Source organism: Anguilla anguilla, chromosome 2 (assembly GCF_013347855.1).
Source record: "Anguilla anguilla isolate fAngAng1 chromosome 2, fAngAng1.pri, whole genome shotgun sequence".
In the NCBI taxonomy this organism is placed as follows: Eukaryota; Metazoa; Chordata; class Actinopteri; order Anguilliformes; family Anguillidae; genus Anguilla; species Anguilla anguilla.
Genome location: NC_049202.1, coordinates 15,244,587 through 15,268,123, shown reverse-complemented (window position 1 = coordinate 15,268,123; position 23,537 = coordinate 15,244,587). Strand labels below are relative to the sequence as shown.

Sequence of the window (23,537 nt, the reverse complement as noted above, 5' to 3'; positions counted from 1 at the left end):
CCCGGCAGGCTATTCGCTTGCTTGCGTGGTTGGGCTTGACGTGCAGCGATTCACCTTGGAACACACAAGAGCTAAATGAACTTCAAGGATGAGGCTGTCAGCGAGAGGGGGACAGCGGCTGCCGCAATACTAATGTGAACAGCCATGCAGCAGCTAGGGAGTCCTTCAGACAGTATCAGCCAGTGGTCAAAGTGTCACCAACAATTCTCTCTAGCAGCCTATCAAAACACTGTACCTTGGATACTCAATATCCCTCAAATTGTACAGTGTTCCCATCACTAAGGGTTCTGGCATGCCAACTCCTTAAATACTCAGCCATTTAAATAATAATCGTACATCCAAAGATGAACCCAAAATCGAATTCAATGTGGGTAGTCTCCGAGATTAGCAGTCTCTGGTATCATATATTCCGAGGAACCTGTTGTAAAGCATTCTGAAAAGGTTATTACAGCCCATCTTTCACACTTGGAATTTAATCTGTTGACTCATGGCTTTCCCTAATTTTAGAGCCTGAGATCCTCATGACAGGGGACAGGGCAGGAGAGAGAGAGAGGGGGAGGGAGGGTGGGAGAGAGAGAAGGAGGGGGTAGTGTGTGTGTGTGTGAGAGAGAGAGAGAGAGAGAGAGAGAGATGCAAATGGATGTACAGTACCAAAAGACCTGACCACACAGTGGCCATCTTAGGACACACTAAAGAGCACTACACCATACAACTATTTGTAATTCATTCATTTTTATCTAATGAAAGAGTAATTGATAATGTTTATTTCTGAAGTGAATAATCTTACCATTTCAGACTGTGTCACTGGCTTTTATTAGACTGAGACTGACAATCTACAAACTGAAAAAAGTGCACAATCATTTTTTTAAAATACATACATTTTTAAGAGTTTATTCAGAAGTCAGTAGTGAATTTGGAATGGTCAATATTATTGAAGTCCATGGTTACAGCAATCTATTACAAGTCCTATACAGTACTAATACGAACGGAGTTAGTTGTATACACTCCAAAACCCCATTATTAAATAAGATCCGTAGTAAAGGCACTTGCATACCAGTTCTTTACAATCCCTGTCATTTAGAACACTAGAAGCCCTTTTTGGAATATGTTTGCCAGTTAACCTAATGCCGTGTTAATACAAAAAAAAAATGCATCATAAAATTTGCTGTTCAAAAAGGTCATAAAATCATATATACAAACCTCTGTACATACTGGGCACTTGGGGGAAAACACAAGCAGAACATTACGATTCAGTCAAAAGCAATCAACCCCCGTCTCTGTACTGCTCACGAGCTTCTTGGTCAGTGTGTAAAAAAGAGTTGGTAAAAGCTCCTTTCGAACTGCGTCTGCACTGTAGGTTCGGAGCTGTACAGGGAAGACTCAGCAGTTGGAGACCCGATTAATATTCTGTGCTAGAGGAGAGATTCCCTTCGGCAGGCAGCATCAGCGCACCGAAAGAATTTAAAAAAACAAAACAAAAAAAAGAACAAGAAATATTTGAGCAGGCCTGAATGAGGTATTCATCTCGTCAAGCTGTGAGTGGGTGGAGGGAGTGGAGGTAAGAATAGCAGAAATAAAATATCACAGCTCTGACTTTTGGGAGAGCGAGGGGGGGAAGGTGGGTTATTCGCATTGTACTCTTGTCTTTGTTCATTGTACGATTCCCGAATCGATGGACGTCTGCTTCCTCGTTGTCTTCGGTGGGGGCGGGGGAGGGGGTGGAGTCTTGCTGGGCAATGGGGGTGGCAGATGCTGAAAAACATACACGGACAAAGTGTAAAATACATTTAAAAAATAATTTATGCCAACCCAAACTATCCTACAGTTCTTTTCTTGGTAAAAAAACAAAACAAACAGAATTAACCCAGATTCAGCGATAAAGGACAAGCTCAGTTTTCAAAGCTTCCCATATGATCAAAGGCTGGGGTATTTAATCTGACAGGTGCGTTGTGGGTACTGTAGTTTCAGAATGAGGCGGGGGCAGACAGTGTGGCTGCAGGGCGGCCGTGTGCTCGTGCGCCCGGTCGCGCACGCACCCTCGCGCTCTCGACTCCCGCCGCGCTGAGACGAGCGGGAAGGCCGGCGGTTGGGCGGAGACCGGAGCGTTTACGATCGGTCAGCGTCAACGCGCCAGGAGAGCTTTTGGGTGCGGGAGGCAGGGCCTGTTCCCACTACATCACTGTCACCGGCCTGCCAGTTATCTGCTCGGCCTCCATTTTACTACCTGCCAGTAAACCGGTGGCAGGGGATAAATAAGATTGGTTAACGGACTGGCCGGGGGAGAGAGGAAGAAAAAAAAAAGAGAGAGACAGAAAAAAAAAAAGAATTGGCTTGTCTTCTTTCAGAGGCTCATCTGAACATGCTGATTAACACTGGAATAGCCCTGATGTATGTGAGGGGCCATGTAATCATCCCATTAATCACAGCCCCCCCCGCTACCGCTCGTGTTAAAGCCCCATAAATAACGCAGCGCCGGTCCGTTTCGTGTGGCTCCCCCTGGGCGGGCGGGCACGCGCCGTTTGGGGAGTTCTGGCCCCCCTCTCTCTCTCCCCGTCGCGAGGAATTCACGGCGGCGCGTCGGACGACGTCGCGCTCCTCGGCCGCCGTTTCATTAGCGAGGCGGAGAGTCGTTAGGGGAGCTCTCCCCCGCACCTAATTAAATCACGTACCCTTTGATGCGGAGGGGGCGGGGGAGGCGTAGTAGGAGTCGTCAGGTCTTGATTATCCACCAGGTTCCCGTAATCGCCCATGCTGCACTTTACGGGCAGAGGGGGCGGGGTCTCTCCTTTCTCCTGGCAGCCCATGCCGTTGAGCTCCAGATCTGCCATACCAACAGAGGGCGCTCTTCAGAACGGTTTCCCCACCCACAAAACAGCACTGCCACTCACAAATAAACTAAAAAGCGACACAACATGCAAACAAGACACAAACAAGCATTTCTTGTCCTAAAAGATTCTGCGACAGTTACACTATGCTTGCTTTCAGCGTTCTAACTGCCTGCTCAGTTTTACTATGGGGCTGAACTGCTCGGAAACTCGAGGCAAAGCTGATGATGAAATTCTGTGTAACGTGTACATGAGGGAGCCTGCAAAGTAAAATGACGGAGATAAAACAAGTGAGGAGGGAAAGGGAACAGGGATGGAAAGAAGAGAGCGGGGAAAAGGGGAGAGGAAGTGAGAACACTGCCGAGGAATTGTGAGACGTATGGGAGCGTGTCACAGCCTTCCTCCACTTGGTTTTCACATCTCCGCTACACACCAGTACAGACAACTGAACTGAATCAGTATGTGGGGAAAAGATAAGGGAAGGGTAGGATGAAAAAGGAAGGATGTGAACCGGTGAGAGGGTCAGAGTGTGTGTCTGTGTGTGTGAGTGTGTTTGTGTGTGTGTGAGTGTGTTTGTGCACACGTATGTGCGTGTTTCTGCACGAGTGCACGTCCATGAACGCGTCCGTTTGCGTGTGCGTGCGTGTTAATGTGTGTGTCGCTGAGGGAAAGTACTCACTGGAGCCTGTGTGCAGGCTGAAGGACAGCTTGACTCGAGGGGTGATGGGAGGGGGCCCCGGAGTGGGCGTGGGGGGCCCCGGGGACACAGAGAGCCGGCGGTCTCCTGTCTGCAGATTGATCACCTGACTCTTTGGTCTTTGGGGCCTGAGGGGGCTGATCTGAAGATCAGAAGAGAAGAATGGTTAAGGCATCTGAATAAAGTCAGTGAAGGACCACAGACTGTGCCCGTCTCCCTCCCTTTCTAAGCCCCTCAGTCCTAACAGCATCTACAGCTTGGTACACCTTCAGTCACCATTACTTTACTTGGCCCTTTCTGTTTTGGTGACAGACAACAAATCGAGAATTGAGATGAAGCTCCACTTAAACGTCTCAGAGCACCACATTAGGCAGAACTGTACTACAATGGGTAGATATCTGGGCTTGCAACTCCAAGGTTGTTAGGGTTGATTCTCATGTAAGACCCTGCTGTTGAATCGGTTCAATATATATCCAGTTGTATACATGGGTACTACTGTATGTAAAAATAAAAAAAAGCTGCACCTTCCTGATAAAAGCTTCTGATAAATGGCAGTAATGTAAATGTAAATCTGAGACTGCAGTACGAGCTACCATCCTAACAGCTATATATTATTCCAGTAGAATATATAGTAATGCTGGTGTACATCTACCTGTAGAATATCTCTATGCACACACATTTTTATCAAAGCTGCCCTTCAAATATATGCATGCTTTTATTTTAAATGTTGTATATATGTTTATACACGTATACAGATTTGCAACAAGATTACAAGAGGCAATAATGAACCAGAACAGGGATACTGTATCAACATCTCACATCAGCACAAACAAACATATAATAATTAATAAATATACATCAAATAAAATAAATGGATGTTCTATGACAAAGATACTACTACTTACAGCACATGGCCTCACCTATATACATGTTTCGGCATCTATATTCATTTGAATCTTTTGGCTGCTAGATATAAAGTTTCTCATAGGGCAAACTATTTTCATTTGTGTGGCCCTTCGGAAGTAGCATTTCTATGTATCACACTGCATTAAGAGGAATGACAGATCAATGAAATTGCTTATACTGGTCCAGGGAGGGCGAGAGGCACACAGCAAAGCTTGAAGTTCTATTTCAGTACAGTGTGTAGCTTTTGCTTAGACTTCAAGGAGACATCTGCACAGCTTTATCTAGCAATGTTTTTCTACGTTAGCTTTCCTTTCGGTGCTAAGTGAAATTATTTTGACAGACCCTGGTTAAGAGGGAGCACACGCACTCAATTAAACTGGCCTTCCTCCCCACTTTTTTGTGAGGAGTCCAGTGACAGAAATATTATTCCTGGAAGCCATTTAGCTGCAAGGCTGCTGCGCGAGATGGTGCCGGTTTGACGAGCCGACTGTCACACTGCTGTCCTGTCCTGAGGGAGGCTATAACTGATTACGAGCAGGCCCGGAAAATCATCGCGGGAGAGTGCGGCATTAATATGAGCAAACAGAACACCGGATACCCACCTACTCCCAAAAAACTACTTTGAGAAGCGAAGGCGGGAGCCCGTAGCTCAGCGCCTGTGTTAGTTTTACTGTTGCATGTTCAAAAGAACAAACAGCGCTTCCTTACACAGGGGTGTGGAATGGGTATCTTGAGAACAGCAAACAAAATGCGACACAGAAGCTGCCAGGCTTTATACCTTACCGCAAGCTTCTTTTTTTCCTTACTTCTCAAAGTTGAAGTAGGACTACACTTCCAAACCAATAAACTAGTTCTGTAACTATAACAAAAGCATGCATTTGCATTGCTTCTCTTCCATCTCCACGGTACCAGAAGTGAGCTTCTCCAGGTTTCCCTGTGATGTAACAGCACGATTTGCCCGAGGGACTGGCTCTTCACCCCCAGGGAGGGGCTGAAAGGGGGAGTGGGGAGCCTGGTATCTCACTGTAGGCCTGGGGTCCATACTCTGATCTTTATCTTAATTTCTTTACAAATATCCTGAATTCCTGTGGGGGAGGCCTTGGACACACTGCTGTGGAGATTAAGAAAATAAAAAATCCCTGCCTGAGGAAAGAGAACTTGGATCAAAGGGGAGGATCCAAGATGGAGGAGTGTGAAAACAGAGGCTAACCAGGTTTCTTAACCAGACTGCATAGCAGTAACCAGGATGGTGTACTCTCCTATTAGCAATACATACTGTAGTAGCCAAGATGGTGGAAGCTCAGGTCTGTGGTACTTTATAATAATCACAACTTTTATTTCACAGTAAAATGTTCAGTGTTAAATGAACTCTTACATCATATGGACACATATGTACTCTGTTAGAGTTGACACTGGAGATTTTATTGTGTAGTCTTACATACTGTAATGCAACTAAGATGCTAGAGTCTTACCAGAGCTACTATACAGTAACCAAGGTTGCAGTGATTCCTGCCAGACTTATTGTAAAGCAAGCAAAATGGTGGAATCAGGAGAAATAATGTAAGGTTCCCAACATTCCACATTAGGAACTCTATGGTAAACTTTACAGGAACCCTAGATAAAATTCCACTCTGCTAACTTCGCAGGGCAACCAAGAAGGAGCAAAAAACTAGCCGCGCTTTCCCCTCACCGTCTCTGACAGAATCACAGCCTCCGCGGGCTGCGGAGGGATCTCGGCGGCCTTCAGCTCCTTGTCGAAAATCTCTTGGTGCTTGCTGTTCCTCTTCTCCTTCTTCCTCTCCTTCTTCTCTCGCTCCGGCTCCTCGCGGTCCAGCTTGTCCTGAGACTTGCAGTGCAGCTTCTTTGGCAGGAGGGGCTCCAGGGCAAAGCTTGGGAGAGCGAGAAAGAAAAGGGTTTATCAATATTTGATCAATGATTTATCAAAATCTAACGTACATTCTAAAGTCTAAAACACATTTCTGTTTTTACTTCTGTTGAAATCTATTGGTATTCATGTGCAAAGCTGTCAAAAACCATTAAAAAGCCACATGTCAAGCTTATATCTGCTTAAAACAGATGGTTAGTGTGGCCACCATTAAATCAAATAAATTATTTCAGTGGTTATAAAGGTACTGCCCTTGAATTTCACAGGCTTTTTATTTGCTGCTTTTATCAATGTGAGCAATGACAGGTCTTAAAAGGCACTCTTCTAGATGGGTTTTAATAACGTCCATATTTGGGGATTTAAAAGCAATGCTATCCATTCCATTTTGGGAATGAAATGCGCAGCCGACAGGCGATCTGGAGCTCCCTGCATTTACGCGGAGCTCTATTAGAGCACATTAGCGCGGCCGCCCCTGAAAGGGCTGGCTTCGGCTCCATCGACCGGCGTGTAAAAGGCACCAGGCGTACCTCTCTCTTTCTCTCCCTGCCTGTCTCGTGTCACCGTTTCTTCCACCGGCGCCTGTGCAACGAGCGCAGCGGCTGAGGAGCAGCTGCTCCTGTGATGGACTCACCTGCGAGGCAGTGGCCTTTTCCCGACTGCTAACCTGCAGGCATGCCGTGTGCAGGAGCTTATTCAGGGGTAACGTGAGGAAAACCGAACACGCTTTAGCCCACTGGTGGTACGAAGCCCATATTGGGCTCATTCCAATAGCTTATTTTATTTGTCCTCGTCTCCTCGGTCCTCACCTGACATCGGAAATCGATTGAGGTCGGCCATCTTTAAGTACATTCCAACCCACTAAATGCTCCTTAAAGGAGCGAGGAGCTAGGAGGCGGCCCAGGGATGTTTGAGCAAGGAAACACGAGTGGATCCTTCGCAGATGTATGTTATTTCGGAACGAGTGACATATAAATGATCGACCTGTAGGTCCACCTATCCCCAACTGCCCCGTCTGTAACCGACATGGCTTCAAACTGACACCTGCCTAACACACGTTACCTCAATTCCTCCATCCTCGCATCCTCCGTTGGGTGGAGTGAAGGAAGCGAGGAAAGGATGCAAGGAGGTAAAATAAGCCATTGGAAAGAGCACATACTGCAGACTTGCTGTTCTAGACTCCAGGACATAACTGGGTATGACCCACAGATACTATTTTTTCGACTGTGAGAAGGGCCACAAGTTTGTCTCTTGTTTTCTCGCATGTACTTTAATACTCCGTCAACAAGCGGTTGCTAGTCTTTTTGTCAAACCGCATGTCAAACAATTATCCAGACTGTACCAGTCCTGCCACCTACGCTGATAAAGTAATTATCACCAATTAAGCACAGATGATGATTGACAGCCATGTTTACAAGCGACGGTCACATGTTAAATTCAGTCTGATTGTTTTGTCCAGCTGAGGGCATGCGGCAGTATTTTAAATATTGTACAGGGGATGTCAGTTTTTTTTTTTTTTCTTGAGCAATGGGAAATATATACCCTTGTCCAATAAATGCTTGTTAATGGTTAAATAAATAGCATTAATAACAATAAAATAGTTTGCTTCATTAAATACAAATTCAACATACTAAACCCATGATTAAATTTGATCACGGTCAGAGGTCTCTTCTGTCATTGATTGACAATGCTTGGTGAAAACACGTACATGTAAAAAGATACACCTTTCTGCAACATTTGGTCACAAATTACAAGTATCATTAGTTTTTTTTAAAAGTGGAAAGTGGAAATATTTCTTCCTATGTACTGTGCATTTACGCATTCAAACTGCAGTGCAACTAAGCATCCTTCAGCAAGAAATTTGTAATTGGCCAGCTTAGGCACTTCTCACTGAAACTAAAAGTGAGATTAGCAGGAGGGCTGTCTGCAAACTTGTTTAGGATAAAACTTCCTGATAGCCTTAAAGGGGTTTTTAGATATGATTTCACTTTTAATAGGTTTCTTCCAAAAAAATGTTCTCTCGGGTTTCTTTTTCCAAATGCGTTTTGACTTATTTCCTGAAAAATTAAAACAAGCTTCACGCAATAATTAGACTAGACATGAAAATCAAAACACTGAAAATGATTCATTTGAACAGGCCTAGGTGAAACCACACTTTCGAGACAGCGTAGCTCAGGAAAAACTTATTGGTGCTGAAATGTGTCATGAATGTGTATCCGTGGGCCCCTGGAGAGGTTTATTGGATTCGGCAGTGGCTACGCTGGCCTGCTGGTCAAGCGTAGTCCTCCGCCAGAGAACGGAACCTTGGTGAGGGTTGGTGCAGACGTGTCGTAGGCGCCTACCCGTCAGAGCCCGGTCTGGAGGGCGAGTTGTCGGAGGAGATGGAGGTGACGGAGGCCACGGAGAGGGGTCTCTGGGAGGAGGGCATGGTGAAGGAGCGCACCATGGAGCGAGGACGAATACCCCGCCTCTCATCAATGCCTGGCTGCTGACACACAGACACACATAAGGCGTTCAGACAACAGTGCCACCTACAGTCCGGAGGTCACATCAACAACCCCAGTACAGAGCACTGCTTCCGGCTACAGCACTGCATATCCTGCTACAGCAACTAAGTTTGAATTTGCATTACATTAACCTGGACCTTACACACGACAAACCAAATTAAATGTGCTGGAAAATATTCTCTCCATATTAAACCATCTCCGTAAAACAGATTGGCTCACATTAGGGCAACAAAATAAAGCAGTTTATTTACCATCCAGAGATATTATCATCATCTCTTTACAAATAAAATATGTACATATAATGATTAAATTCTAAAGGCAGGCACTGCTAATCTTTCCCGCCACCAGCCTGCAACACCACCCCGCTGGCACAGATCAAGCAGCGTGCCAAGCTGTCCCGCAGGTACGAAAGACAGGTTGTACTACCCTCCGCTTGGTGGTCGCACGCGGCCTCTTCCAGCTGTCCTCCGGATTAAATGGCAGAACGTATTCACCGCATGCTACTCCGCGCAAGCTGGAAAGCAGTGCTACGTGGCCGCCTTGATTTATCGCGAGTAAAATTCCCCTCACTGGGCAATCGATAGCTAGTGCCCCAGGTCCCTATCCCGTGCTGGCAGTCACTGGACGGCCGTTAGAAGGGCTTTCTGCCCTCTGATTCAGCCTTGGAAGTCTTAAACAGTGATGAACACGTCACTGTGGAATAAAGGATTGACACATAAGGAGCAGGAAGGTGGACAGAATCTGCTGTTCAGGCGTGCTGGATGGCAGGCTGGAGGCAATTAAAAACACACTACAAACCTATAGCTCTCAGTTTATGTACCTGTATACATATTACACTAGTATTGTATCTTATCGGACCTGCGTTTTTGTAGTTATCCCAATGACCTTCGGTATGCACTGACTGTACATCGCTTTGGATAAAAGGATCTGCCAAATAAATGTAATGTAATGCAATGTAACACAGATAGGAGGCAGAAGGACGACTGATCGATTGCTGCGAGGCAGACGACACAAAACTCACTGCACGTCAGTCTGTGGAAAATGAGCATTGAGCGCGCAGAAAAAATGCCTCCGCGTCTTTCCACCACCGAGTGTTTTCCACATCGGTTGGAAAAGGTCAAAATCCTTGCTCTGTGGCAATTAAAGAGCCTTCACCTCAGGCGAGGATATCGGGAAAGGGCACCTGAGCCCACAGGAGGTAGCTCATCCCAACAGCGGCTAGAAGAGCCGTCCTGAACGGCCTCGTCCACCGCATACCGCGGCTGAGCTAAGCAGAAAAAATAAACCGATAAAACAGGGAAAATCAATAACGTTTGAGTGGGAAATGATTTTTAAAAAACTAATCGCAGGAGGAAAAAAGCAAACAGCTCAACAGCAAAAAAAAATGAAAATTATGTTAATTACAAAATGTTTTTTAATCCCCCTCTTGAAATAATGGTAATGTTAATTTACCATTATAATGAAAAAATAAAAGACAGAAAAACACCACGTTCTGTCAAACCGTTTTCTACTTCTTCTGCGGATCAGTGATGTGTAATAATTCATTTTGTCGAAAGAATCAGGAATATTGATATTATCAATTCCGGTTTTCGATATTTATTGAACTGAGAGCCACTCTGGTAACCTGGAAGCAATTCCGTTCTGTCCTTTCCAAGAAACCCATCTCACCACAGTCTCTCAAGTAGCTAGACCCAGTCTAATATCCAATAGCGATGGTTTGTATTCTGTAAACTGGGTGAATTCAAATTGCAGAGAAAATAACACCAAAATAGCCAGGAATACCAGGAATATTATACAGTCTAGTTAACACGTACGAGGCAAGTCTTCAGTAAATTAAGAAGGGGGGATGCATGTAAATCCATGAGTCTTTTCATACTGCACGCTCTAAGCCACGACCAGAAGCAGCTCCTGTCTACTGGATTTTTATTCTCTCCTCTCTACATTAATTAGAGCCATTTACTTAAGGAAGAACTCATATCAAGTGGCGCACTTCAAATCATTTGCTAATTGAAATGGTAACCGAGATGGCCGGTCCCGGGTCTGAAAGGCCAACGCACATCAGACGCCAAGTCTAGCCTTGCATGCAAAGCAGACACAAAGCAAAAAGTGGAGAGAGGAGCGCCTGAGACCTCATGAATTCACAAACACTGAAATGGAAGGAACCATTACGTGACGGTCACTTCATGACCCAAATGAATACAAGGCTCTGCTAGGGAGTGCAACATTTATTTAATTGTTTTTTATCCCTACAGTATGCATCAGTGATTGACATACAGTAGCTCCACCCACTAAGGAAGTTATTTTCACTTTAAGTAGTTTGTCAACAAGGAAGCTCCAGATCAAAATGCCCATAGAATCTTAATGAGCAATCAGTTTTGAACATACTATTAACCGCCTCCTGTCTTGTTACAAGCCTTTTGCAGGAGGTCTGTGGGGGGTGTGTAGAGTTGAATCTTACCAGTGCCTTTACTCCATACTGCTTCTCCACCTTCTCGCGCAGCTGCTTGAAGCAGGCCTCCAGTCTCTCGTGGAAGGGCCTCAGCGCCTCCGTCACCTTCTCCCCGTGGATGCGCACGCCCTCCGCCAGGTACGGGATCTGAGCGCGACACAGCGGCGCACAGAGGAAGTTAGAACTGCTGAACACAAACCGTGTTCGCGGTTACAGGGAAGGCAGCTGCAGGATTGGGGATATCCTCTGGGAACATCCAAGAAACATTTAAACAATGCATTTTCAAAAAAGTAAAGGCATGACCTGAAATGATGGGTTGTGCATATATTTGCATGTCTAATTAAGCGCAAAACTTTAAAAAATCTTGACAGACTGAAGTCCTGATACTGTATGTAAAAAAAGGGAGAAACAGGATAAGCCCTTGACATTTATGCAAAATGTAGATTAAAAACCCTTCAAGAAACATACACAGCTTGAGCCAGCGACACTTCAATCTCAATTTATCAGCACACACACACACAGAAGACACAATGATACACCAGGGTTACACAGAGGTCATCTTCTGCCTTGCCTGCAATGGCGAAATAACAAGGAAGCGCATTTGCACAAAGGGTCAGAGAGGTGGTCCAGCCCATTGTCCATAACCTGCCAAGAATCTCTAGAGTACGTTATTGAGATGATGTACCGGTGATTTTGACCTTTGACATCCCGCTCGCTCACAAGGAGAAGCCTTCATTGTTGTGGTTTAAATTCCAGCCAATTCCTTGGTGACAAGCTTCCTGCTTTAGAAGAACCATTGATTTCTCGTGAGGCACAAACTTCTCATTAAATTGCATGTACCCGCCCCCCCCCTTGCATCGACGATAGCACAGGGGGTTGGTGGGGAGCGGGAGCCCAGAAACGATGCGGTGAATTGTTCGGAATTCTCCGGAAAGAATACTTGAAATGCCACAGATGCCACAGGGCAACGTGAGAACCCCTCCTCCAACAAGACTTTGCATTCAATTTGTTTTCACAACACATTTCTGCGAGCACACCGATGCAGTTTTTCTAATATCCCGTACAGTCTCTAAGAACATAACCACAGCGTTAATAAAAATCTCCAGGTGCACGTTTTTGCTTCCAAGTGCTCGTTTGGGAACCGCGAGATGTTGTGGAGGTTGGGAGCGACAGGGTGATCTGATGGTGAGAAATGGGAGTGGTTTAACAGCGTCGGCACGAGAGGCTGGTTACGGAGCGCGCCAATCACCTGTACGCCAAGCCGTGGAACGGACAGCTGGGGACAGACTCTTAAAATGGGGAGGGGGGGGGGGGGAGCTGGCAATTAAGACAGCAGCGGCCCAGCAGTGTCCTTACTCCGCTAGCTCAGCTCGCTGCAGCTGGTGAGTTTAGGTAACAAAGTCAACGGGGAGGGACCAGCTCCTGAACCCAAACTTTAAGCTGCCTCGAAGCGAATGCACAGGGGGCTGAGATTAGACAGCTGGTTTGAATGCTGACACAGGACGATAGTACAGTGGGACTCCAAACCGGTGACAACAAAAAAAAAAAAACAGCTCTTTTATAAACAAACAGCGGAACTGGGATGCAAAAGGAAGGTTATTATTAAGACCCGATTTAAAGAGCAAACTGTATCAGCTGCAAATTCCAAAGTATTTTTTTATTATTATGCACAATACCTTATTTGTCTTTGTGAGTCATGGCTGAAGGTGTGTCATGGAGCGTGAATACACTGAGGGTAGGAATAAATTTCACACACACTTAGAGCCACACTTCTCCATAGGCGGCCCTAGGTGGCCCAATATGGAAATAAGAGCAAGGAAAAGCGATTGCACATGGCAAGCCTTTTTAATAAGGACTGCTAACTTGGTGTTCGCCTGATATTGTACATCAAATCAGCCACTTTCCCTGAGGATCATTTTTCCAGTTATTGACTCTGGGAGAATCTGGAATTCATTTAAAGGCCCAATTCTATAAACATGTTAAATGATAATTGTCACCTAAATTACTTATCACTCTTCAGAGAACAGCCTGGGGTGCTTTTGAAATATCCATGCATGAAATTGGCTTAATTTTCTGACAACAGGAAAAAAAAAATACAAGAGTTGATCTCTAATTATAAACTGTTTACATGCGAGGCGACAGAATAAATCTTAGATGCAATTAGGAATTGTCGATGGGGCCTTCGGAAAAAGAAAACAGAGGTACGTGACCGGGTGCTTTAAGGTGCGAAAAAATCCCCGAGATCATGTTTGTATTGGCAGGCTGTAAACGCATTGCACACACTGGCTTTTCATGCAATTTGTTGTGCAATCACCTCAATATGTTTTTATGTGCGAGTTTAATTAAACCACTCCAGACATGACAGCTGTGCATTCTGAAGAATTACCATCGTTACGAGAGGACCCCCCTTCCTCATTAGGAGAAGAACTTGTTCGGATGTTGGGTACAGGATTCCAGATGAGCATCAAGCTGAGAGAGAACTGCGATTCCTTAAATGCAAATGAGCTGATTAAATACAATTAACAGCTGCTCCAGCGGCTCGATCAAAATCCGCACTGTCCGATGGAATCTGTTCTACAGACGTGAGTGAGACATACTGCTGCCCCGGGTCATCTTACATCAATCACACGCGACGCAGTGAAGTGCTGATCTGCACTACTGCAGAAATGGTGACGGTTTTCCTGCGCTTGTTTGTTCTTTTACGCTGGTGAATCAACAGACTGAGTCATGCCTAACATACCCATGACCCATGAGGGTAAACATTCCTTCAGGCGCCTGTCTGCCTGTTTGTCCCGTGCATTTCTTTCACTGATACGCAGGCTTATTTCTCGCAGGAAGTGAAGGTTATGCGCACACTGCTCTGAAGGACCAACTTGAAAGTTCCGGGGGGAAAAAAAGACTGTTATTTATGCACGTAGCTCAGTCACAGAGAATTAGTTTCAGCACCGAAGCATCACTGCGCTAAATAACGAGACGGTGGCGCTATGAGTTTTGAAGCGTGTTCTACACCGCTGGAAAATATTATCTGACAAACTGAAAAACAACCAAAGCGATGTGTCAAAAAACATCTTGATGGCTTGAAATTCTTGAAGTCTGAGGTTTTCTTATTTAGAAAATGAGGACTGGTTCAAAGAAAGAGGATTGCCGTTAGATTTGCCATGTTCAAATAAGCGATGAGATAAATTGATCGCGGATATTAATTCCCATGGGGCAGCTGCTAAGATAGAAGTCGAAAAACCCCAGAGCAGAGATGCTTCATAGTGGATTCTCATTGTAACTAAGCCTGTTACCTGTTATTCAAAGGTACAGATTGTCTGCTTTACCTGAATTTGGCAATCACAAAGATCAACACGACCGGCATGAAATTCAAAGGAGTACTCCGTCACTTGTGATATTCATAATACTTATGTAAAGATTCTGATCGTGTCACAGCTGTTACAAATGCACCAGTGTATTCTCCCTCACATCTTCAATAAATGTTATCTGGAAAGCAAATGTAGCCCAGTTAGAAATGAACAGTATGATGGCTTCAGGTATAAAGAACAGTCGCTCTCCTGTTCACTTTCCTTGTTTCCAAACAATACACCACCCTGACCGTGGCTACTCGGCTTATTCAGGGGGAGAAATCGGCAGGATCTGAAACGGGTCAGAGAAAAGAATGCGTGCATCCAACAGACCCACACGTCCAGCTAAAGTACATTTAACACAGGGCAAGACCCGCTTAGTGAAGTGCGCCATCACACTAACTTCAAGGGAAACATGTGGAATGTGAGACGAGTACTTAGCTCAGTACATGAATGGCAGGGAAGACATTTAAGTCGAACTTCACGATCGTAAAAAGAGTTAAGGCCCAGTAAGAACATGACCTCTTGAAATGTGTGTAAAACTCTCCCTTCAGTAAAAGATTAAGTGAATCAATTGCGCACCCAATGGCTAAATTCATGGAGTAGTGAAACACACACTGTCCTTTTAGTCAAAATAGACGATGGTCAAATGGCACCATCTGTAGCTATTACAGACAATATCTTAACAGGTAAAGACAAACACACACACACACACACACACAGGCACAGACACACACATGCACAGGCACACATGTACACAGGCGCACAAACACTCATATACAAACCAGAATGTGGCTGAGTACAACTGTATCAACATCTTGCGTATGTAATTTTCTATATTATGGACACTGGCCCTGAATGCAGTGCAGATATAGTTCATTTTCACTTTAACTCATCACCGAAAGGGCCAATTTGCCTGTAATAAACCAGACCATTCTTCATTTGGAAATGCATACTACCCATAGACTGTGTCGATGAAACACTGAGGCAGTATTCTCCGGTTTCCTGGGAGACAAGCTTTATAAGGGCATCAGAGAGCTGGTGATGTATTACTAAAACATCGGCCAGCAAACAATGTTTTAATAAGCACCCACAGGAAAGCCATTAATTCTGCTGCAATAGGCATAGTAAAAATGCAGTGTGGGTTTGGACGCAAGCAAAAAAAATTAGGTTTTCTTTGTAAAGAACTGCAAGGAAAACAAATGAATGGCTAGAGTAAGCTAGTAACTACAATAAGATTATTGGTTAAAACGTGTTCAGAATGCCAATTCCATGGTTCAATAAACTAGGTTATGGCTGTGGATGGACACAAAAGGCGATATATGTTTGATCAAAAAATCAAATGATCTTCTTTGTCAGGGGAGTCAAAGTAAATTGGCAGGAGGCTGCAGTGTCTGCAGGTTTTTTGCAGTTTCCTTTCAATCAACTGTTAAGGCCTTGAGTACAAGGTTTGTGGATTCTTTACTCAATCGATGACTTAAATGAACCACTGCTGAAAACCAGCAGACACTCCACCCCTCCAGTGTCTGCAGCCTTTTTTGTCCAACTACAGTCGGAGACTACAGTTTGACACCTGTGTTCTATGCCATCCAGACTAGAGCACTGGAGCTTGAGCCCCATTAAAATACCATTCAATAATAACGTGTTTGGGATGGTGGGGTTTAATGAGTTAAATACACCTGTACATTGACCTGTGTCAACCTGTATGAGGTCCTGGCCCTGCACAAAACCGTTCAGTTAAGAGTCTCGCTGATAGAGACCTAATGAAGGTGGGCGTGGTTACAATCACTTAACGAATAAGGAAACCATTACTGACATTTGGATAGGGTGCTGTAATCTAAGCTTGGAGAGAATGCCTGTGCAGAAAAAAGGCCTTGAGGTGTCTGGTGTTAATGTAACGTTGTGGCATTAAGTTCATTGTCTAAAAAAGTGAAATAAATAGGTACTTGAAAGCAACTGCGCACCCCTACCTAGCAAGCAGAGGAACGAAGTTGAGCTTCATGAAGAGTGATCGTTAGAAAGAACCAGTTATGAGAAGTGTTTCTTACACCGGTTTTGTTCTAAAAAGGGGTAGGGGGAAGCAAAGAAATAGTAGATAGAAAACAGGATGAGAGGGGGAAGATGAAAAGGTAAGTATGAGAAACAGAAGAGGGAGCGTGAAAATAAAAGAAAGGAAAGGCAGTAAAACATAAAGCAGAGAGAGAACGGATAAGAGTGGGAGGGAACAGTAAGAAGAATTCTTATCGCATTTCTGTTACCTTCCTCCTCCCTCACCAGAGACGCTTTCTGGTTTAAAGCCCATACACGATGTGTATACACTTCCTCTGTTTTCACTCTGACACATTCCTGTGACAGATAAAGCAGAAGGAAACTAATAATTCTCACCTCACCGCAGCACAAATATCTGTCTCCTATTGACGTTTTGTAAATCGGCAAAAGGGAAGGTGCGTTTCACTTAGCACCTGTCAAATCCACGAGCACTGCCAATTTTTATTTAACATGCACTTGGATTGGACTCAGAGCGGAATTTTTATTTATTCTTCATTTTTATAGTTAAAAAAAGTCCGCAATCGTCACTGCATGGCGTGTGGGGGTTTCTTACCAAAAACATACCATAGCCACATCATAGCAGGTGTCTTCATCCCGCATTCCCAGCTAATTCTACAACTACTTCAACATTAACTGTCAGGAGAGTGTCCTGAGGAGCACAGAACTGAGTTTATAAACAGCTTACGTTACACGAGTTCCATTTTGCTTCAAATCTGCTCCGGGCAATTCAGCAGGGGCTTGGCCGACGCACAGATGAATTAGAAGTAACGGCTGAGGAGTTAGACTTAGCTCGACTCTTTTTTTTCCCCAGCTGGCTGGGAGGCGCTGCCTCAGTTCGCTCCTCTTTGCCTCCCCAGTCTTTGTTCACCACCTTTCTCCACATTTATTTGCACACCTTTAACGGGAGCTGCTGGGGCAGAGCGGCGTGTGTCCTCTCTCTCCGTTTGCGGCAATCGTCTCGACAGAACGCTTTTGCGCTTCTCTCAAAATCATAAAACACTTCCCAGAAAGAGAAACCCCCCCCCCCCCCCATCAAAACAAGTAGGCCTACCTATGTTTGTCAAGGGGGAAAAGAGAATAAGCACAGTGCCAGCACGAGAGAATGGTGGCTTTAATATCGACGCCATCACACTTTACTTCCACATTTGCTTGTTAGTTTTAAGGGGCGCGAGTCCTTCAAATACCGTTATTCAGCGGCAGTCGACAACGGACGAATCGTAAAACACGCGGTACAATGCGCCACCAGACTGGAACGGCTGGCTGTTACCGCAGGGATACCGATGGCCCACGGCCACTCTGCCGTAAAGGACGGCGGTCCGTCCTGACCACGCAAGCTTGGAAAGGGAGATCTAAGAGTCATCGTTCCTCCCGCAGCAAAGTTCTCCTCTCTAGAAAACCATTCTTCCGCCGAAGCCCGGCGGTATTAAAAACCAGCAGCATTCTAAACGAGCGGCTAGGCTCGGGGGCTCCGCAAAACTGCCAAACGCGAAGATTTCTTCGTGAGGCTAGGGCTCCGCGGTTCCACGAATAAAGGCACTTATAACGGGAGAAATGATCTGACTGTAAAGGGTTTAAACCGTTCTGAGAGGAGGAGAGAGGCATTAGCACTTTGAAAGCATGCAAAGCACGATGGTGCAGCCGTGATTCCAAAGAAGGAGCTTTACCGAACGTCACTTCTCATAGCTCCATTATTAGTTTCATTATGTCAGATTAAAGTAACACTAACTTGTTAAATGTCTACTGATCAGTGATTATTTTCCAGAAACAACAGGGAGGCTGTCTTAATTTAAAAAAAAACTAAAAACTACCGACTTGCTTTCAAGACACTGCGACTCTTGATGGAAAACAAAATAGCACAATTATTGTGCTGGGAGTGACAAGCTGCCACACAACACGTCTTGGTATAGTGAACCTTGCACAGACAACAAAAACAGCCAGAGGGGGGTGGAAAGTATGACATAATGAGAAATGCTGTTGATCCTAAAGGGAACACAAAGTGAGACAGGCATATTGCTCCCAGCTCCCTGAAGCCTCCACGTACCTCCTACCTGCCATGGTTATGCAACATCCAGTCTGTACAACTGCCCAGTATGAATGCAACAAAAGCAACTCTTTCAGACACAATATGAGCCTGCCACAGAATCCAGATAACATGGGGATTGTAATTATAATAAACATTCTTTAACCATGTCATACAACTACTAATGCTAATCTAAAACCCTCGGGTAACATTAATAAACATATTATTAACACTAATAAGAGCATATTATTGTACTCCAAAACTTACTGTTATAAAGGAAAAACGTTACCAAATTACATATAAATAAGATCTTTAAAGGATAAACTGAAATGTATACAAGGGACAAAGTGCAATTTTATTTCCGAAAATAAATGGTGCTTAGACAAGCCATTCAATAAAATACATTCAATGTGACAAAAACAATATTTAGACTACTATAAAGTTTGTGCCTTTTTTATGAATTCAATTTCCAACATAATTATTACGAAAATAAAGGTTAAAAAGGCCTTTGGAACTTTTACCCATGAAAAACAGAAAATGAATACAGATATGACTGCACTGATTCAAATGTATTTATGAAGTAATGTCCATATCTTTGCAGGCAAATGTAAAATTCTGCGGGTATGACAATCCTTTATGTTCAATCATTTAATACTGTCTTTTATGTCAGAAGTGAATGAAGTGGTCCTTGGAGGTTTATATTTAGCATTGGAGGAGAGTTTGAAGGATTCTTGGCAATAAAAACTCAATGATGATCTATAAAGCCAAGCCAATAAAGTGGTTCATCCAATGCTCTGAATACATGCATCTAAAACAGATTTTCAATCTAACAAGGCCTTAGGATAACTAGATTAAATTTCACTGCCACCAATGCCAAGCCTGAAGAAAAAGCATTGGCTTATTTTCCTGGCTGCAGTGGGGGATTTTCTTGCCTAAGCAGAAATTTGCATCTCAGTGTAAACACTTTCTGCTGCACTGTACGACTCCCAAACCATGCAAATGACTGCACACAGTAAAGTGCCCGTCACAGGACAGATGGGGTTTACCCACGATGCATTGCTGACTGGATGAGTAAGCATATGTCGGGAGACACATTCTGGCTCGTGTGGAACAGAGCTGATTAATCTCTCTGAGGGGTCCCCAAATTCCAGGGGACGGGCCACAATGGTTCTCACGCGAGACGACGTTCCATCTGAGTGCACCGTGTGACGGTTACGTCCCATACGAAAAAACACAGCATGCTGAAATATACCTGAAGTATACTATTTTATGCTTAAGAATGCTTGCAGTTCACTTCAAGTTTATATCAAGTATGCTAGAATATATTTTTTTTCATGGGGTGACTTATGGTGTGTGCCACCTGCAAGACAGTCTCCTCAGCCTGTCAATGTGTCTTTCGGTGATGCTCTGCTCCCTTCACCAGGGACGCTTTATGAAGCCTGAAGGCCGAGATCGATATGCCTGCTTCAGCACAAATGCCTTTCATTACGTTCCTGAGCTAGCATTTGAGGAGAATGGCAAAATGAATACAGTTTTTGTTCGGTCCCACTTAACAGCGTTTCTGCACTACGTAGGCACTTGGAAAGGCCTTGACAGACACGCAAGACTCAAACGCAGACGCACAAGCACGCACAGAGACAAACAAAGACACACGTACGTATACTAGAGAGAAGATAAGACTGAAGTATGCTGTAAGCTTTTTCTTAAGCTTTAAGTTTTCCACAGCAAACTAATTAACTGCATTCTGATTCAGATACTGAATAATGCTAGCGTCCTTCACATGAAAGGGCTAGTTAGAGTGTAGATGAGGAACCAGCACCTCTATTGTCTATGCATTTAGAAACACATTCTCTTATCTCCTGTCAGGAAAAGGAAACCTGGAAATGACGTAGATATGACCCTCCTTTCTGGATGGAGAAGAACAGTACAGCTATTATCAATTCTTGTTGTAACACAGGCCAATTTGAGCCACAATACAGGTGAACAACAAGCTTTCATCCTTTGAACAACAGAGTCAGTACTGAAAAAAGCCATCTCTCTGTGGGGGTGGATGTCAGAGTGAGATCCTGGCTTCATTTGAACACAGATGAAATGTTTCTGGTCCTTGTGTACCATATTTATTGTACACCAGGGGATGTCCAATCTGATCCAAAAAGGGACAGTGTGGGTGCATGTTTTTGTTTTAGCCCAGCACTATGACACCTAATTAACAAATCGTGGTCTTCAAAGAAGTCCTTTATAAGTAGAATCAGGTGTGGGGCTAGAACAAAAACCTGCACCCACACCGGCCGTTTTTGGATAAAATTGGACACCCCTGTTGTACACTGAATGTACCTTTGTTTTTAACAATATGCACATTCAGAAGAAAGGAACAACTTCCCCTGAGCACAAAACAGTCTGATATAATCATAAATATATATATATATATATATATATATATCAAGCTTCCCAAATAATGATAAGTTGCTTGTCAAATGGTTATGTAATATGCTGCTTGCACAATGGCATTAAAGGCAAACCTCTTCAGTATGGCTCGATGTATGATGTGTACGTAAGCATGTGTTCCTTTGTCTTACCACCTGTCTATAGGTTATCGCTACATGCTATGTGCTATGCTATGCTATGTGTAGCTGTGCTATGGGCATGGGTGGGTGAGGGAGGCAGCTGTGGAAAACTGTATGGGAGGGCCCTAAAGAGCAAATAATAATAATAATAATAATAATAATAATAATTAATGAATAAAGATGCTGCTCTTCAAGTTACTAGTTAAGGAAGAGCAGCATCTTTATTTATGGTCATGGTATTAACACAGGAATGCTCAGTTGTGAGGAAAGCGGCGTTAAGTCAGCAGAAGAGCAGCCTGAACCCTCAAGCCCGACCGCACGTGCTCACTTTGGTGGCTTGGCCCTTACGATCGTCTGGAGAGGGGACCGAGGAGATTAAACGTGAAATATGAAACAGCAATGCAGCAGCTGCATCTCCGCGGAGCAGTTAGCGTACGCCGCGGCCGCGCTGCTGGAAATAAGATGAGAGCGGAGGGGGAGGGGGAGGGGGAGGACGTCTCGCAGGCGACAGGGGGGTCGGGAGGTGGAGGGGGGGTCTGTGGCGGGGGCTTACCTGCCAGGCGATCAGGTCCTTCAGCTTCTCAATCTTGTCCAGGTCCTCAGTGTGCTCCTGCGAGTACTTCTCAGTAAAGAAGGCCTAGCGAGAGAGAGACAACAGGGGAGACGCATTTAATACGAGCACTCTCTCAGCCGCTGAATGTTTATTTACTTATTAACACCTTTTAAAATAAGAGATTGACCCTCAGGGAAATAGTCTGTGCCTCTCTTCCCTAGCGTACGTGAGAAAAAAACATTTTCAGCTGATATAGATGTGTTCGTTCGGAAATTTATTACAGGTGGGTATTGGTTAGAAATTTTCATTATGATTAATATGAAGTGATAGATTAAAGGGCTTTTTTCAAGGTAGGTCACTATAAGCTGGCTCTGGAGCCAAATATGAAATTAGGAAAAAAAAATATATAGGTTCCGATTAATAAGGGGAAGAGAGCACAACCGATTTGAGGCAAGTACATGCGGACAATCGTGCCTGATGTATTAAAAACAAAACATCCCAAGGTTATATCTCACATCTGCGTAACCACAGCCCGCACGAGAGCAATTATTGGAAAATAAGACATGCCGGGATTCCGTGTTTCCGGTGATGAGCGGGAGAGATTAACCGACTTCGCGGCTCCTGAAATTACACTCCGGGAAGGAAGTCATCTCTCAAAAGCTGTCTCCAACTGTCAGACGACTTATCCAAGCAAATTTCACCAGCGGGAAAACAGACGTCGGGAGACCGTTCCACAGGTGTGAGCCTCATGAGCAGCAGTCCTTATTGCACCAGCAAAGTGGGAATGCATCCAATAATTCCATGGAACAAATCACACGTGAATTTGCACGGCATATATGTATATATATATATATATATGTGCAAATGTGTGTCCAATACAATACAATACAATATAGTTTATTGTATTGTATTTTATTATGGGGAAATTTGTCTTGGACTCAAATGCTGCACACGTATAGCTACCTGCCTCCATAGTATTAATAATTAAAAAAAACAAACAACATAAGCAAGTCACGACCACAAATTACACATATCGCACATTACACATATTGCACATATTACACAACCAGTGATAAGAACACCATGAAGCTATTGCACAACCCCTGCAGCCTTCAAGCATCATTATTTAAAATGTTAATTGAAGTGTGCGTGTGTGTATTTTAAATGTGTGCATTTTAAGTGTGTGCGTGTGTATGTTTTTAAATAGCGGTTGTGTGCATACAGAGCACCCAGATCTTCAGTGAACCAACACTTGTCATTCTGACATCATGCCATTTCCATATTTATGCATGTTTAGGAAAACACAAAGGAAACACAAAGTCCTTCTGATCATATTTCTGAATAAAGAAACATAACCCCTGTCTCTGCCCGCTGAAAAAAAATGTCATGCAGGGATAATTAATGCTAGTCATCTCTCTTTTGTTTTTATCTGTTATGAATCAAAGCTTTCGTAAAGCTTTGTTACAGTATCTAACAATTACATAAATCCAGCGAATCTGTGCATCTGTGCAGAACGCAGAGGTGAGCTTTTGTCTGCATAAATGCAGGGGAACGATTTAAGGAGATTAGATTTTACAAAAGGTTCAATTCATGGAAGAAAACAGAAACGAGAGAATTATAACTGCTGTATACACAAACACTTCAAACTAAGACATAGTGAACAGAATAAGAACAAAGAAATATACAAATATATATTTATATATAGACACATATTTATCTTTATATATAATCAACATGAAAG

The 23,537-nt window shown here is 44.0% G+C and overlaps 1 protein-coding gene across 6 annotated transcripts in view; it reads right to left on the bottom strand.

The window, feature by feature from the left end:
- Nucleotides 1-794: 794 nt before the first annotated feature.
- The window catches only part of dock1 (dedicator of cytokinesis 1), a 233,935-nt gene continuing 211,192 nt past the window's right edge, over nucleotides 795-23,537 (bottom strand). For 3 of the 6 annotated variants that reach the window (XM_035405183.1, XM_035405186.1, XM_035405187.1), the window contains 7 exons: nucleotides 21,797-21,880; nucleotides 11,276-11,413; nucleotides 8,653-8,798; nucleotides 6,119-6,317; nucleotides 3,505-3,664; nucleotides 2,670-2,821; nucleotides 795-1,752 (listed from right to left, as the gene is read on the bottom strand). In XM_035405183.1, the coding sequence (XP_035261074.1) occupies nucleotides 1,651-1,752; nucleotides 2,670-2,821; nucleotides 3,505-3,664; nucleotides 6,119-6,317; nucleotides 8,653-8,798; nucleotides 11,276-11,413; nucleotides 21,797-21,880 (981 nt within the window). In that variant the 3' untranslated portion in view covers nucleotides 795-1,650. The remainder of the gene's footprint in view (nucleotides 1,753-2,669; nucleotides 2,822-3,504; nucleotides 3,665-6,118; nucleotides 6,318-8,652; nucleotides 8,799-11,275; nucleotides 11,414-21,796; nucleotides 21,881-23,537) is intronic. The other 3 variants (XM_035405185.1, XM_035405189.1, XM_035405188.1) reach the window with 2 other exon arrangements.